Genomic DNA, 17,882 nt, shown 5'->3' with positions numbered 1-17,882 from the left:
TTTCCAATATCTCAACCACCAGATTCCACGATCCCTTAGACATCTTGGCAGTTTTTATCTAACTCTTGATCATTTCTTTGCCCCTGAGCACTCTTTCAGCTCTTGCTTCCGTGAATCTGCTTTACCTTCGTCCTCTTCCTACCTCTCTAAATGCTTTTCACTTTGGGTTTTGGTTTTAACCCAATTTTCGCTTTCAGTCACCCTCTTGCTTTGTACTTTTTCTTGGGAAATCTCATCCATACCCCTGGCTTTGGTTCCTATCCTCATAGTAAAACCTTCTGAATCCAAATATTTAACTCCAATCCCTGCCCTGAATTTCAAAAATGCTCTAGGTATTGTTCCCTAGATATCGCATGCTCGCTCCGGAGAGACATTCTTCCAACCTCTCCACCATGATTCCCGCCTATCGACCCTTTGCACTACGACCAGAAGTACCATATTCCATGCATCAATACTTACTGGTATTGTCATTGTCCCACTGGTGTTGTTTTAAGGAGTTGTTACATGTCTCTTCCACAAACCTATGACTCTAGAGAATTTTATAATGGTGATAAAATTTTACAATATTCCCTCCAACCAATTTGTCTCATGCAAACTCTTTCTTCCTGGCAGTAGAATAGAAAGAGAATGGTCCTTTGAGTCATGCAGAAGTAGCCTGTAATGCTGATTATCCCTCAGTAACCGTGGTGCCTGTGGAAGCCACTTCTCCACAGCTCAGCCCCCCATCTCTCTTAGAGAGATACCACGAGGGCTACGTGACAAAAGGCGTGTATGAATGTTCTTGAACTACATAAACGTTACTCGATAAATGCCATCTTGCCTCCCTCCCGCCCTTCCTGTCCTCTCCAGGTCTACTGTTGCAGCTACACTCTAAACAACTACCCTCAGTTTCTAAATTCCGACTGAAAAGCGCCCACCCGGACTACAGGTAGGAAGAGGGCTCTTCGTTCAGTGCAGGAAATTTAGGAGTAAAGTCAGACAGACATGACACATTGGGAACTCATTTACTTGGCTTCGCGACACCTCAGGGCACAGAAGCCAAGTCGCTGGGTCGTACGGGGATCCCCGGGGCAGCACCCGTCTGGCCAGGAGCCTGGGGTGTGCAGCTGGTCTTGGTCTCTCGCTGCTTATCGTGGCCTTGACAGTCAAGTACGATTTGTGTCAACTTCACTGCTTCCCTCTAGCTTTCCCCTCCTAGGATTGCTATTTTGTGGCTGACCCCAGCATTTCAGGACTTCTTTCCTATCATAACATTTCCTAACCTTTAGACATCTAAGCTACATACAGGAATTAGAGTATTTGGAGAATCACGACATCAGTTTCATTCCTTATATTTTAAATTTCTGTCCCTCTCGATGCCACCTGTAATCTGTAATAGTTGGTTTTCAATCTCAGGTTATTTTCAATGGACACTATTAGATTATTTTTCATTTCTCTCTGTCTAGCAAACACTGCTGATACCCTTTCAAGAAGATATTTACTTAGAGTTGGTTTGGGGTTAGATTTTTTTTTTTTAAGTAGTATAGGCTTATTACATTTTAAGGAAATCAAAGATATAAACTGAATAAAAGTATAAATGATTATTCATAAAAATAATTGAAGAGGATTTATTTAAAAATAGCAAATCCCCATAGTACATTGAAATGATTTTATTTCAGAAATTCAGTAACAACACAGTTGTATAATTTTTATAAGTCTTTCTGCCATTCCCAAGTATAGGCCTCTGACTTCTCACCTCAACAGAGAAACCGCCCCTTGAGTGATTTTTACATCCCCTGTTTCTCTCTATCCTAGTCAGGATTGATTGTCAGGCTGTGTCTTTCAAATTCATAGGCCTAAAGTATCACTTCTTTGTGCAAGACACACACACGCAGGACAATATAGATTTCGTTGTTTTGTTTACTGCTATACACCCAGCACTTAGAACAGGGTTAAGCATGAAGTAGATGCTCCATAAATATTGGTTCAATAAATAAATCCTACTGTAAAATAACATAAATTTACCCTTTTTTATTGGTATGATTTTCCATGTTATATTCTCCTTCACAGACTCTAAACTAAAGCTCTGTTTTTCAAAATAGTTTAGAATAGGTTAATCAGTTCTGAATACAAATTCTGCTTTCTATTTACTTTCTTTTAAAACAAATTTGCTTAATTTGATTTTCTACTTACTGACTCAAGGCAATTATTTCATTTTATTAATTTTATTTTAATTTTTATTGATTTAAAAAAATTAATTTGAGTATAACTAATATACAATGTCATACTAATTTCATGTGTATGTACAGCATAAGGACTCAATAATTCTATACCCTACTCAGTGCTCATCACAATAAGTATAATTAATTTCCTTCACCTATTTTACTCATCATCTCACTGACCTCCCCTCTGGCAACTACCAGTTTGTTCTCTATATTTGTCTGTTTCTTTCATTTGTCTCTTTTTTTCTATATCAGTATATTATGTGCTTACGATGTGCCATGTGTCCTGTTCTTTTTTTATGCCAATCCATTTCTCATACTGTTCTCAAATTTACATATTTTTGATAATTAATAATCTATAGTTTATTAATCTATAAATATTTAAGAGATTACAATATAAGCAACTGATGAATTATTAAAAACTACATCTGAAGCCAATGATGTACTGTATGTTGGCTGATTGAGTATAAATTTAAAAAAAGAGGGATAGAGTAAATGGTGCATAGATACTTGTAATTTAGTTTTTATTCACTCCACTAAGACATATTATAGTCAAATTTGTATTTTATACGAATGGATCAAATACCTCATTTACAAAGTATGAATTTTGTCATTTTCATTTGCTGCTTCATTCACAACACCTAGACAATCTAATGAGACAAGTACAGTCACATTCCATTTTACAGATGAGGAAAACAGAGGCAAGGAGAAGTTAAGGAACCATTTTATACAGTCTTAAATGGTAGTGCTGGGTTTTAAACTAGATTCAACTCCAGAATGTGCACTTCAACCACTAGACTCTGCGGCCTTTGTGACATATAACACTTTGCTACCCTTCATGCCTATCAAACACCGTAACTTGTAAAGAATGGGGGACTCTAAATATCACATAAGATGAATAGTGATAAAAGGAAAAGCTTTAATTTCCCAGTAGTCTTCCTAATAATTTACGAGAACTAGCCACTAAAACATGGAGGTAAGTACTATAACCCAAGAGAACTTTAGCAACTTATTTAGTATCAGAAAAATTGAAAAACAATATTTTTTTCCTCTTCCTGGCATTTTGTGGTACTTTTATCTCTTAACCCAGAAGTCTCAAGTGAGGTTTACTATCTTTCATTTATTGACATCTCTTATCTAGAAAATAACATTTTCAGATAGCTGCACAAAAGCATTATATCGACACCTGAGTGGCTCAGTGGTTGAGTACCTGCCTTTGGCCCAGGGCATGGTCCTGGAGACCTCGGATCAAGTCCCACATCGGGCTCCCTGCAGGGAGCCTGCTTCTCCCTCTGCCTGTGTCTCTGCCTCTCTCTGTGTGTCTCTCATGAATAAATAAAAGCATGAAATTGTCTTTGTATTGCACATGAAATATAAAATGTTCCATAATTGTAAAACTCTTTCACAATCACAAGTGATTTAAAATAATGAAATAATTCATGAAAACAGACTTCCTGTCATAATCTATATGAACCACCCAACTGGGGCAGCCCTGGAGGCTCAGGGGGTTTAGCGCCGCCTCCACCCAAGGGCGTGATCCTGGAGACCTGGGATCAAGTCTCATCAGGCTCCCTGCGTGGAGCCTACTTCTCCCTCTGCTCGTGTCTCTGCCTCTCTCTCTGTGTCTCTATGAATAAATAAATAAAATGTTTTTTTTTTTAAAGAAAAAATAAGAACCACCCAACTGTTTCTAGGGAATTAAATACCAATATAAGTTACATGTAATAGAATTCTAGCAAAAATGAGTTAATTCCACTACAAAAGAAAAAAATGTATTTTGCCCGATACATTAAAAGAATGACAAAAACCAACATTAGCAAAATCAAATTTTAGGTGAGGAAAATATTTGCAATGTATTTGAAAGAAAAAAGGGCCAATATTTGTAATATATAAGGATCAGTTACAAAATGATAATAAAAAGCCAACACAATAAAAAGGTAGGCAAGAAATATCAACATACAAATTACAGAAGAGCATGTGACTAATACACATATGAAACGTTTAATCTCTCTGGTAGCCAGGAAAATGCAACCTGAAGTAATTCAGATATTACTCTATATCCAGCAGAATGAGAAAGATAAGAAAAGAGAGATTACAACTTATTTCTCAGTGGCAAATGTGAAAATGAATATTACATACCCATGGCAATCTAAATCATCATAGCTTTTGAGTACAATATTTGCCTATTAAATTTAGAAAGTTATATGCATCACATTATGGATAATGGTAAAAACTGGAACAAGCTCTATGCAGAGCAATTTTACAAATTCCACTAGAATTACATTGTATATAACAATTCCACTCTTCCTATGATATGCTTGCACAGATGCGAAACCATCTATGCCTATGGTCACTTAGAGTAGCATTGTTTGTGATAGCAAAAGACTGGAAGGGATATGAATTCACATAATGTGCTCTTAAGGAGTTTATATAAAATGAAAATAAAATAAGAAAATTCTTTACAAACAGATATGAAATTATATCCAATATTTTCCACTAGGTAGGAAAAAGGTATTGAACAGTTCCTGAATATGCTATAATCTAAGGGAAAAAGAAAAAAAAATGTATGTGTATGTACATAGGCCTATATATTGGAAAAATATCTCTGGAAGTTTATATAAGAAACTGATAATAACCAGTTTCCCTCTAGAAAGGAAAACTGATTGGTTGGGGATAGAGTTGGAAGAGACATTTTTCAGTTTATATCATATAGAAGCTTTTGATTTTTGAAATATGTAACATTATATATTAATATTGGTGATTTTCTATACAATAATGCTAAAGTACTTAATGCCAATGAACTGTATACTTAAACATGGTACATTTTATGTTATGTATACTTATCACAGTAAAGTGATTTTAAAAGTATATAGTATATAAAAATAAAATAACTTTAATATTACATGTATATAATATATATTACATATATATAAATTTACATATATAAAGTATATTTATGCCCCAGAAGCTTATATCTGGGTATGTATTTCTTTGTAAATGTTATACTTATTTAATTTTTTACAGATTTATTTATTTTAGAGAGAGAGTGTGTGTGAGTGGGAGAAGGGGCAAAGGAAGACAGAGAGAGAGAGAGAGAGAGAGAGAGAATCTCAGGCAGATTCCCAGAAAGCATGGAACCCAACACAGCGCTCAATCTCATGACCCTGAAATCATGACCTGAGCTGAAATCAAGAGTCAGGTGCTTAACTGACTGAGCCACCCAGGAACCCCTGGGTATGTATCCCCTCGGAAACATAAGCAAATAAATGAGGATATATTCAGGTTAGCTCACATACCATTATATTAAGAGGCAAAAATTGTAAGTAGAGTAAATCATCCCTAAATGGAGGATTGTTTAATGAAACTCATCCAGATATTCTAGAATCTAATGCAGCTGTTAAAAAGAATACACTATGAATAGATAGATTGTTCTAGGTCTGTACATTGAAATATTACTCAGTGCTAGAAAAAAATAAGCTATCAAGCCTTGAAAAGACATGGAGGAAAATTAAATGCATATTATTAAGTGAAACAAACCAGTCTGAAAGGATACATACTGTTTGATTTCAACTACATGACATCCGAGAAAAGACAAAATTACAGAAATAGTAAAAAGGTCAACAGTTTTCAGGGATTAGGAGGCATGGAAGACAGGATTTTTAGGGTGGTGAAAGTATTCTGTATGATACTATAATAATGAATGTCATTATACATTTGTCCAAATTCATAAAATGTACACCAAGAGTGAAGCTTACTATCAACTACAGACTTTGGATGACAATACTATGTCAATATTGATTGTAACAAATGTACCACTCCAGTAAGGGATGTTGACGGTGTGGAAGGCTATGCTTGTGTGGGGTCAGCGGATATATGGGAATTCTCTGTACTGTCTGCTCAATTTTTCTGCAAACCTAAAACTGCTCTAAAAAATAAAGTCTATTTTAGAAAGGATTCTAAGAGAAAGAAGTGGAAGACATGAAAATAAAAAAAGTACATTAGTCGTGTTAGTTGACATGCAAAAATTCCCATTATATACCAAAACAATATACAAAAAGTGTTTTGTTTTGTTTTTTTGTTTTTTTTTTTTTTGTTTGTTTTTGTTTTTGTTTTTTTGTTCTTTTTGCAGCATCATGCTTCTACGGAGAGATACTGGGAGAGATATATACATTTAAATAGAGAGCTGAGGAACCTACAAAACTAGCCGGGCTAAATTTTCACAGTGAGGAGAACCAAAGACAAGTGAGCTGAGCATCAAAAGATGCTTTCTCTGGAAGCATTTGCCAATTCTATGGCACAAAATAAGAGTCTGAAAATCTGGGTTTAGTTTGATCAAAGGGCCATAACCAGGGAAAGCCAAATAACAGGTCTGGGTGTCTGGAGAACCTAAAGTAAACACTGGAGAACTGAAGATACTTAACGGTATAGTTGATCTTTCCTTTGAATAATTTAGTGTGGTTTGGTATTACATGACACAGTAAACTAGAATTTTAGATAAAAATCTTTGAAATACAAAGCAAAATGTCCTGCCTTATCAATAAATTTACAAGGGGCAAGAGTCATAGTAAACACACCAAGATTTCAGTTGAAAATTCTAGAGGGTTACTACACTTTATAAACAGGAAATTACCAGAGATAGACTAAAGCACCCAGACTCTACTCATCTTCATCCCTGAAAAAATTAGGTGGAATATTTTTTCTACTTTATTTGCCAAGATATTATCACCTGGAGACTCTAAAATGTAGCATACTACACATCTGGCATTTAGTAAAACTTACTTAAAGAAACAGGTTCATAATGACCAAAATATAAGGGAATAAACAGACACTAAAAATAGATGCATAGGTGATCAACATATTAAAGACAAGAACTTTAACTACAATTGATATGTTCAAGAAACTGGTTGAAAAGATGGACACGCTATATCAGATGAAGATAAATAGAATTTCGCTAATTTATTTAGATAATAGGATAATCTAATTAGATTATTAAAATTTATTTAAAAATCAAATATTCTATAATTGAAAGATATAGTATCTGAAATTCAAAATTCAATAAATAAATTTAAAATCATGTTAAAAACTGGATAATGAACTGGAAGACAGATCAACAGAGAATATCCAATTAAAGTAGAAAAAAGAGAATATAAAATAATAGAGTATAAGAGAATTGTGTGCACAGTGAAAAGATCTATGTAGCTGAAGTTCGAGGAAAAAGAAAGAATGGGATTGAAACACTACTTGCAAAGAATGTGGCTAAGAATATTCCAAAATTGGGGATCCCTGGGTGGCGCAGCGGTTTAGCGCCTGCCTTTGGCCCAGGGCGCTATCCTGGAGATCCGGGATCGAATCCCACGTTGGGCTCCCGGTGCATGGAGCCTGCTCTTCTCCTTCTGCCTGTGTCTCTGCCTCTCTCTCTCTCTCTCACTGTGTGCCTATCATAAATAAATAAAAATTAAAAAAGAAAAAGAATATTCCAAGATTGGTGAAAATCTCTAACCAGAAATTTGCAAACTCTGGAGAAAACAACTGGAAAGAAAACCACACCCAGATGTATCATAATCAAAATGCTGAAAATAAAACAAATGAAGAGAAAATCTTAAAAGCCTATAAAGAACAACCAAAAATAGCTCAATTAAAAATTAGGTAAAGGATTTGAATAGACATTTATCTAAAGAAGATATATTCAGGGCAATAAGCACATGAAAAAGTGCTCAAGCGCTCATTATTAGGTAAATGGAAATCAGAATCATCATGAGATTATCATTTCATATCTATTAAGATGGTGACCATCGAACACACACACACAGACACACACATGAATGAGTATTGTCTAAGATGTGAAAAAATTGGCTTGCTTTTGCTCCATTGTTGGGAATTTAAAATGGTGTACTTACTATGGAAAGCAATATGGCAACTCCTCAGAAAACTGAAAACAGAATTTTCACATAATTCATAAATTCCACTTCTGTATACATACCCAAAAGAAAGGAAAGCTGGGATTTGAAGAGATACATGTACACCTGTATTCGTGGCAGCGTTACACTCAATCGTCAAAAAATGGAAGCAACCCAAGTATCCATCAACAGATGAACGGATGAACAATATATTGTCTATACACAGAATGGAATATTATTCCACCTTAAAAGAAGAGAAGTCTGACACAAGCTACAACACGGACAAAACTAAAGGACATTATGCTCAGTCTCAAAAGAACAAATACTATATGGTTCCACTTAGATTGCTCCAAAGTAGTCAAATTCCAAGAGACAGACAGTAGAATGGTGGTTTGCAGGGGCTGGAAGAGGGGCAGGAGAACAGGGAGTTACTGCTTACAGTACAGACTTTCAGTTTTGCAATATGGAAAGAGGTATGGAGACGGTTGGTGGCCATGGTTGTGTAACAACGGGAATATACCGAATAACACTAAACTGTCCATTTAAAAATGGTTAAGATGGTAAATTTTGTTATGCATATTTTACCATAATTTAAAAGCCATTCTGAAAGTCTTTTAAAAATCTTTTACACAATAAGACAAATAGTCATCAAAAAAGCACCAGTGAGACTTACGACTTTACTCCCAAGAGAAAGAACAGAGCTACAACACAATGGGGTGATATCTTCGAAGCACTGAAAAAGAAATTCTATAACCAGCAAAAATAATGTTTGGAAATAAAGATGAAATAAAAAGTTTCAGAGAAATAAAAACTGAGAAAAATTTATTTCTGGCACATTGGCACTAAAAGAAATGCAAAAGAGTCCTTCAGGCAGGAGAAAAAATATTCCCTAGTGGAAACACAGACATGTAGGAAGAAATGAAAGACAGACTGGTGTCAGAATGGTTTTGAGTGTGGCAGTTGTGAAGCAAAGGAGGGAGTGCCTGGGGGGTGGGGAGGGGGGCTCTGTGGTTGAGCGTCTGCCTTTGGCTCAGGTCGTGATCCCAGGTCCTGGGATCGAGTCCCATGTTGGGCTCCCCACATGGGGCCTGCTTCTCCCTCTGCCTGTGTCTCTGCCTCTTTCTCTCTCTGTGTCTCTCATGAATATATAAATAAAATCTTAAAAACAAAAATAAAGAAAGCAAAGAAGGAACACAGGAGAAGGACTGGGTTTTTCGCAACAGAGGCAAACAGATATTTGTCAGCCTACTATGCGAAATCATTTATGAGATTACTACATGAAATAATAATAGGCCATCTATATTTGATAGGATCACCCAGTAGTAAAAATCTCCTTAACCAAGATACATTAACTTGAATTAGCGCTATTCAAATTAGCGTTAAGTTTCAGGGAGTTATAAGGATGTTCTGAAAAGAAGTAAATCTGAGTTACAAATATGAAACTATGTAAGGTAAATATGAAAAACGTAAATCTATTATTGGGATTGATATATGAAGGAGATAAGGTAAAGAACAAAGGCTCTATATGAAAAAGGATTCACAAATTCGTTTGGCCTCCAAAGTTGGATTATCTCCCTTCAGGGGCTCCCACTGACTGCATGACTAACTGAGATATCTTTAAAAGTTTTCCGTCCTCAGTCATCCTCCTCCCAGGCTTTCCGGCAGCATCTGACATTGCCAACCTCTACGAATCTTCCTGCTTCTTCAATTTCTTTAAAAAAAAAAAAAAAAAAAAGTGAAACAAAAATACTGGAAGCCAGATTTCCTCTCACTGCTGACTCTTGCTCAGTTTTTGTGGCTGATTTCTCTTTCTCTACACAGATCTTTGATGATCGAATATTGATCCTAAGAATTGCACCTATGACAATATTCCCGATGACATCCTGGCGGCTTCAACCACTTTGTCTACTGGGAGACACCGTCTAGTCCTACCTCCAGCTGTGCATTTCTGACAACTCTGCAGTGTCCCCGTTCGGCTGTGCGGAGGCACCTGCACTCCACATTGCAAACTCAAGTCACCATTTTACCATCATCTACTGGAAGCTCTACACTTAAAGTTCCAGATCTCAAGCAATGGGGCCACTGTTCACCCAAACGAAGTTCCCGCAGAATCCAGGGAAGCGGGTGTTGGTTTCTATCCCAGCCCTCTTTATCGCTACTGTCAGCACCTTAGTGTGACTCCCAGATTCCCCAGCTGCGTGGCCACAAGCACCAGTCTCCTGGACTCCCACTCCTGGATTCCCTCAACAGCCTTCTTGATGTTTTTCCTTTTTAAAACACTTCTTTTAAGTTCTTCAATACCTTTCAAATTCTGGCCTTCTTCACTTCCTTCTGAGCTAAAATTGATCCCGACACTGACTCTTACCAACGTGTATCTAAAAACAATTATTAGAAGTTTCTCTCCTTTAATACAAAGATAGTCCAACTAAACTATTTTAAAAGTCTGAATTTTGAATTTTGATTCTTACACCCTACAGTGTTAAGTGTGTATCACTGTATGACATCCCAGGATAAAATGTCTAAATTTATAAACCAAATTTGTTAGGTTTTCACTCATGCTTTTTTATCTCTGAGTTTTACTGAGTTATTGTTTAGCCATCTTCTTATGAAAATGTATGGTTCGAATTTATAACTATTTGATATCGTTTGAATGTGTTATCATCCATAACTAGTCATTTATAAGTCCTTCAAAAAAAGACTGAAAGGGAAGAAATTTCTTTTGGCTTATAAAGTTTTTTTAGGAATCTTCTTTAAGCAGTTGAAATACAGTTTTAAAGAATGTCTATAATTTAAAAAGTTTCTACTACGTAGGATTTTAAATATAAAAACATGTATAATTTCTAAAATATTTTGATTGTGGATGCTGCCATCATTTCTCATAGATTTTTATTTGCAGACATATCTTAATCATCATCCACTGAAAAATATCTGTTAAAATATAAATATCTTGTTAAAGACCTGTATTTTTATCCTAAAAAATACATGGTTATTATTCTGTATGTGCATCTAAATGTGTTCATGTGTGTATGCATGGAAGTATATGACATGTACAGTTTCTAAGTACAAACTTCATTTCTTAAACCATATCAATGAAAGAATTGATGTAAATACTTTCCAAAATACTTTTAGCTTCAACATTTTCTGATTCTGTTACAATCTCCGAGATACATTCGGGGAGCAAAAATCAACCCCAAAATACTTTAATATGGAACCATGAGAGTCTCAAAGATCCTTCTTGCCATTCAAATAATCTTATTTACCCTTCCCACATTCTTAAATCTTTTTAAAAATCCATTCATCCAAACATTACATGTTCTTATCATTGAACCTCCTATTTCATTTCTTGAAAATGTCAGTGAGTACTGATAAATGGAAAGTTCCTGCTTCGTGTCTAGATTTCATTTGATATCACCTTGAAATTTTGAAATGTAACCTTCGAAAGTGAATGCAATTTCATTCTATTTCTTAAAAGCATGATTTTAATATAATTCCTATTAATGGTTTATGAGAGGAATTAACACATTTATACAGTGGTTTAATGTGTTACAAGGTATAGGGAGATGCTTTTTTTTAGAAAGGAATGTGTTGTTGAATTAGGTCTCTAAGTATAAGACCTCTGAAAAGATATAATTTTTAAACTCACTTTCTGACCAAAATCATTTCATTATTATTGACAGAAAATTTGTTTCCTGAAATCCATAGTTACCATTTTTTCTTCCTATTTTTATGATGTGATATAGTTAACACAAATACTACTAGATATGAATTTAAAATTACAAGACTATTTTGTAATTATAGAGTAAAGTTCCCAGAATACTACTGAATTCTACATATTTAAGCATAGTAAAATAACATAGTATCTACTTGCTAGTTATTCCTGTCTCTGCAGACTTCTAGGTTGTGACCACTTTGACTTGCATTTTTTTCATGTAGCGGGCTCCTTTAAAAAAAAAAAAGAAAATTTAAAAATTTTTAATTAACTGTACTTATAAATTGACAAATGCATCTAAATGAACATAATAAGCAAGAATGGAATGTGAAGAGCTTAATCAAATGTATTTCTAATTGTCAGGTTATACATCCTCATTAGAATAATTTCATAAACACTACCATCTTAAGTATTTGAGCTGTGAATATATAAATTCAGTATGGAACAAAAGGACACTATTGTCCAATATTCCTTCTAAAAACAATTCAGTATCTGCAAGGAAAATTCTTTGTATAGTGATTTTCCACCTTGCCTGTTTTATTTCCAATAACTAAGTAATTAATGTGAAATGTTATTTTTTTTAAAGTTATAAAGACAGAATTCCTTTTAAAAATTTTCATAATTTAGGTTCTTGCAGGTCAGAGCTGCCTTTCCTCTAATTATTCTGGGTGAATAAGATTTTATGTTCTCACTATTACACCTTAAACCCTGATTTGGTAATTCCCGGTGGTCATTAAAACACAGTGCTTTGACACTGGCACTTAGGTGTGTGTATATTCGTAGCTTAATGTGTTTGATATTTTACAATTAAGATAATTGAGCCTAAAATACCCATATGCATTTGTAATAATCAAGTTTATTTTTTAAAAGTGACTTTAATGAGATTAATGCAGATATGCATATTTATTTAGCATTGTAGTTTCTACTCTGCAATGTTACAACCCAGGGTTGACCTGGAAAATAAAGAAGAAAATGACACCTTGAAATTGTTTGTTTGAATACTTAATGTAAAGCCTTTATATGTATAAAATCCAAGAATCTCAATATAATTATTAAATGTATAAGTCAGGGCTATAGGAAACCTCCATTTATCAGTGGAACAGAGAAGTTATCTATTTGATACACAGGCTGAGCCTGGTATGCTTTAGGAATCATAAAGGGATGCTTTATTGATATTATTTAGTGCAATTTTTTAATAAGACATTTAAAAATTGGAATGAAAGGACCAAGAAAATGTACAAAATCTGTTTACTAAAGCCAAACGTACATAGTAACACTTAGGTACTAAAAGAAATCTCTCCTTGAAGTTAGGACTCTAAAGGATATTTTGGAAAATAAAAAATGTATTGAAAATATATAAATAGCAGTTAAAATGCTGGAGATTATGTTTATTTAATTGATGTAATTACTTGTATAAAATGCACAATCTTAAATAAAGCTTAGCAAACCATGTGTTTAGGCTGAAGTAATTTTCTGATTACAAATGCATTATTAAAAGAAATAGAAATTAACAATTTTTATGGTTATTCTTAATACCTTTGCCTTTTAACTTTTATACTAAAATTAAAAATGATTTACATAGCACCATTATAGGTTACATAATGAAATGCTTACAGCCTGCAATATGTTATCCTGAATTTCATAGGAATACAAAGATACAGTCTGGTTAAATGCCATTTAATATAGTCTAGAGTCTAGATTAGAAAACTGGAATCATCATCTACTGTAACTTCATTATCTGTATAGTGACAATAATAATTAACCTAAGTGTCTCACAAATAATCTTCAAAAAATAATACAAAGTAATATAAATTAACAGCTAAGCACACTTCTTAGGAGAACAGTCTTTGCTTTTATTTTGTTATACTGTAACAAGTAAAATTTTAATCCTAAATATGTTATTCCACTGCCCCAAAAAAGTGATATATACTTAAAAAAATACATTATTATATTCTTGTCATCTGTTCTTTTGTTGCTACTTTGTTGAAAATAAAAGTTGCCCCTCTACTTTCAGGCAGATTCACTATTCAATATAATGAAAGAAATATGTCTGAATTATTAATATTATTATTATAGTTATATTATGCTATACAATACTGTATTACAGTGTAGTGTACTATATTATAATATTGTAATAGTTATATTAGTATATTACAATTATATTATTTAGTATAATATACAGTGATATTATTTTAAGAATGAATAAACTTGCTTCTGTTATTTGCAAATCATTGGAATTGGGCTTCATCATGGCTAGTGAGACAAACACTCACTAGGGAAGGGAAATACTGTTAGGAGGACACATGCTCTTTTAAACACAGCATTTTATTTTTCTTTTACAAGAGACCTAATATACATAGTAACAGGTGAAACCACATTTTTAAGGCCAATGTTGAAGGGGAAAAAAAAGAACCTTTTGGTTATAATAGAGGCCAGCATACCAGCCTTGACGGTAACCTTTTACTAAATAACTTAAAATAAGATGCTTAAAAGAAAAATAATTTTCAAGTGTTTTTTTTCAGTGCTATCACTGATCCTTTGGGTCTAGTGTATGTAGCCCCCAGGGTTAAAGTCCATTTTAAGAGACTTAGTGGGAGAGCTAAGATAAGGAAGCATTGTATGCAAGTCTTTTGAAAGGTTTCTTGCTTTGGGCTACACTTACTTTGTGGTATTTCTGGTTTCTAGTCTTTTAGTCAACAGTCTTGATGGATAACCTCCTCACTCAGTGCCTATATTGTATGTAAATGATGACCTAAAAATCCATGTTATGCATTAAATGGATGTTGATTCTCACTAAGTAGTACTCCTTATTACAGTCCTTTTCTTCCCAAACTTTCCATATCTTTAGATGGCCTGAGCTGCAAGTAATCCCAGTGAGACCTGCCTCTTCCACCTGTTACTCAAAAGTAGAAAGTGCATATGAAAAATCCTTAAGGTATAAGCTACTATTTAAAACAAGGCCTCCCGGGGCCAAGTCCTCATTCAGTCATGCTTCTATGTAGCATCTATCACTCTGTAGATGTTGTCATATTTAACCAGTGTTGGTACAGCACTTGGGCTATGACAACGCAGTGAATAAGCCAGATTTGGGTGCCAAGCACCACAAATCCCAGCTTCACATTTCCTAAATGAGATTGCCTAATGTGTTTAAATGTCCATCAAAATTAACCTTTCACATCCAGAGGGCACAGTGGGTATTCTTGATAACACTAAAATTCTAGACAGGTTTCCAAATACTACGGGATAAATGAAAAATTCAGAGGGTTTGAAATGGCAAGAATGCTCTGAAACAGATGTTGAATTGGCTAAAGAAGTTTAACTGTCTCAAGGTTAATGTTCTCCTAGTGCTACTGTGATCTGATTACTAATAGTCTTTGACTATTTAATGCCAATAATACTCTCAGAGCTGATGAAATACAGGTGCTGCATATCACAGAAACTTCATAATATCAATCCAGGTAAGAACTATGGCAGGGAACATATTTAGGTTGAATTACAAGGTTGAGAGAAATTTTAAATAACCATAGTCTGCTCATTATGTTGGGAGGAATTTCACCACAGCTATCCTTAGCAAGTGAGGACCTTTTGAAGGTCACCAGTATCTTCAGGAAATTCATCGGAATTTGTGGTCACACCTTGCAGGTGTCCACCTATAGGAATTAGAGTGGGAGGCTTGCCAAGAGTGTGACATCGCACACCCAGCACCGGGTTTGTGAGATCTGGGTGGAGCAAAGGGTGTCTTAGTAGTGGCATTGTAGGTCATTTGACTTTAAAGACAGGGCTTGAAAGTCCAGATATGAAGGCTTTTCAGAAACTAGAAGGCAAAACAGAATTCCCAATATGAGACTAAGGCCCTCCAGATCCTGCCTGTGTAGCCTCTTGGATAAATTAGGAATAAACTCTTAATGGAGCTCATCACTGAAGGGCAGAGATTGAAAGCAGATTTAAGTATAATCTGAGACAGGAGACGACAGAAAGTGACCTTATTTCACTATGGGAGCCAGGGTCGGGGAGCGCTGAGCACACTCCAGAAGTTCATGGAAGGCTTCTGACTCGGTGGTCAGTCAGCGCCTTAGATGCCCCAGGTATTTTAGACATTTTATTAAATTTTCATTGAATTTCAATGAACAAACCAAGATCCTTTAAGTTTCTTCCACGCAAGTATATTATTTTAAAGGCAAGTAAAAAGGCAGAAAAAATGGCAGAGCCTCGTAAATCACTGTAAGCCTCTTGTGTTCCTTCTATATTTATTCCCCTCTCTAAATCCCTTGAACTCTCCAGGGAAAGGGAGGGATAGACAAGGCTAGAACTGCTGATATTTGGGGTTTAATTTGTTCCGATACCATCCAGTCTATTCTTTTTTTCTTGTCTAATATAAAATTTCATGAGTGAGACAGACGCAAGGATCATTAAAGAGAAAAAAACAAAATTACCTAGAAGGCAATAAACTGAGCACTCTGAATTGAAATAACGAAGGAGACCTTAGTATTCAGAGATATTCCTTTCCTGCTCCTAATATTTCCGTGGGAGGAATATACCACTGATGTTGGGCGTGTCTCTGTGACTTGCTCTGGTCAACAGCATGGGTGCAAGGAATGGTGGACCTGTTCTGATCCTAGGCCGTAAGAGGCCTTGTGTGTCTCCGGCCACATTGTCTCAGCTCTGCCATGTGTAAGAACTATGAGGTGAACATGTCCAGGTTGGCCCACGGGTTCGAGGAGTAAAATGAGAGATACACTGAGCAGAGCTGTGTCTATAGCAAAAGCATCATAGATCAGTTGACTTCTCTTTGACCTCCAGACATGAACAGAACCCAATGGAATCAGCAGAGCCACCAAGCAATGCCCAGCCTGGCTTGGTGGATTCCCAACCAATCCGCGGACACCGAGGTAAATAAATGCTCGCTACTGCGCGCCACTGAGATTCCGTTGCTGTTTGTTAGGTGGCATTGTTGTAGTGATAAGCGATACATCTCAGATAAAGGGATCAAGAAAGGCCGCGCTGAGAAGATGACATGTCAGCAGACACCTAAGGAGAGAGAGACCTATTTATGTAAACAGCTGATATTTAAATTCCAGGAAGAAAGATCACCACTCAGAAGGACACGAAGGTCTGTGGCATGCACGGAGGAACTTTAGTCTACCTAAGCCCAAGCAGCATGAAGAGCAATCACCCAAGGATAGATTGGGACAGGAGAAGCTGACAGATCAGACCTTGTATATGCTCTGGTAGGACATAAATCTTTAACATTTTTAGAATTTTCCGGAGCCAGTAGAATCTTCAGATGACCTGTTTAAGGCTGGTTTAGAAGTGGAAAATGAGTTAGAAGAGAGGACGAGGAATACTTGACGTGGAAATGTCCTTGCAAGGCAAGCACATCAGGGAGGCTTCCGTTCAACAGTAGGCTACGGTATAGGTAGGTTTTTGGAAAGTCAAAAGTCATTCGCGGATTTTTGACTGTATGCGGGCGGGGGTGGGGGTGGTTGGCGCCTCTAACTCCCCATTGTTCAAGGGTCAACTGTATACATAGCAGCTTTGAGAGTGCTGCTGGAGCTCAGAGGCCCCTCCACATTGCCCCAGTACCACCACGACGTAAGGACCTGGTAGGACAGGAGGAAGAGCCCTTGTAATCTCTGACTGATTTCACAGAACAATTTGCTGATCCCTTGGCCTATTTTTATTGGCCTAATCATGTATATAATTTTCCTTACTTAGTGGTATCTTTATGGCACAACTACTCTCTTAGAACATTTCACTGAACCACACGGTCCAGCAGAGTATACAACGTGCAGTGAAGGATAGAAAAGAAAATCAACAGACTTTGTAACTAGATTTCACTGGCATTTCACATTGGCTTGTCTGGGTTTTTATTGATTTTTTTGTTTTGTTTTTGTCAGTTCTAAAGTGGTTGTCTGCTTCCTCACTGGCCTCTGGGGGGACTCTGACTTTAGTTACCTCCCAAACTAGAGTTTAGTCTAGAGATGACTTTCTAAAACATTTCCTCATGCGTGCTTGACTTAGGGGAGCATGGGGTGAGGAGGAGGAGACTGACCTTACTAAGCGCGTATTCTATTG

The 17,882-nt window shown here is 35.8% G+C and overlaps 1 protein-coding gene across 10 annotated transcripts in view; it reads right to left on the bottom strand.

Annotated features, from left to right (window-relative positions):
* LRRC7 (leucine rich repeat containing 7) overlaps nt 1–17,882 on the bottom strand; it is a 491,781-nt gene that overhangs the window by 336,654 nt on the left and 137,245 nt on the right. The window contains exon 3 of one of the 10 annotated variants that reach the window (XM_072834029.1): nt 11,963–12,038. The exons of the other annotated variants lie outside the window; for them this stretch is intronic. Within the exon in view, the coding sequence (XP_072690130.1) occupies nt 11,963 (1 nt within the window). The 5' untranslated portion in view covers nt 11,964–12,038. The remainder of the gene's footprint in view (nt 1–11,962; nt 12,039–17,882) is intronic. 10 annotated transcript variants of the gene reach the window in all.

The sequence above is a fragment of the Canis lupus genome, chromosome 8, assembly GCF_048164855.1.
Source record: "Canis lupus baileyi chromosome 8, mCanLup2.hap1, whole genome shotgun sequence".
NCBI classification, from domain to species: Eukaryota; Metazoa; Chordata; class Mammalia; order Carnivora; family Canidae; genus Canis; species Canis lupus.
Note: the sequence above shows the minus strand (reverse complement) of the source record. Positions and strands in the feature narration are given on the sequence as shown.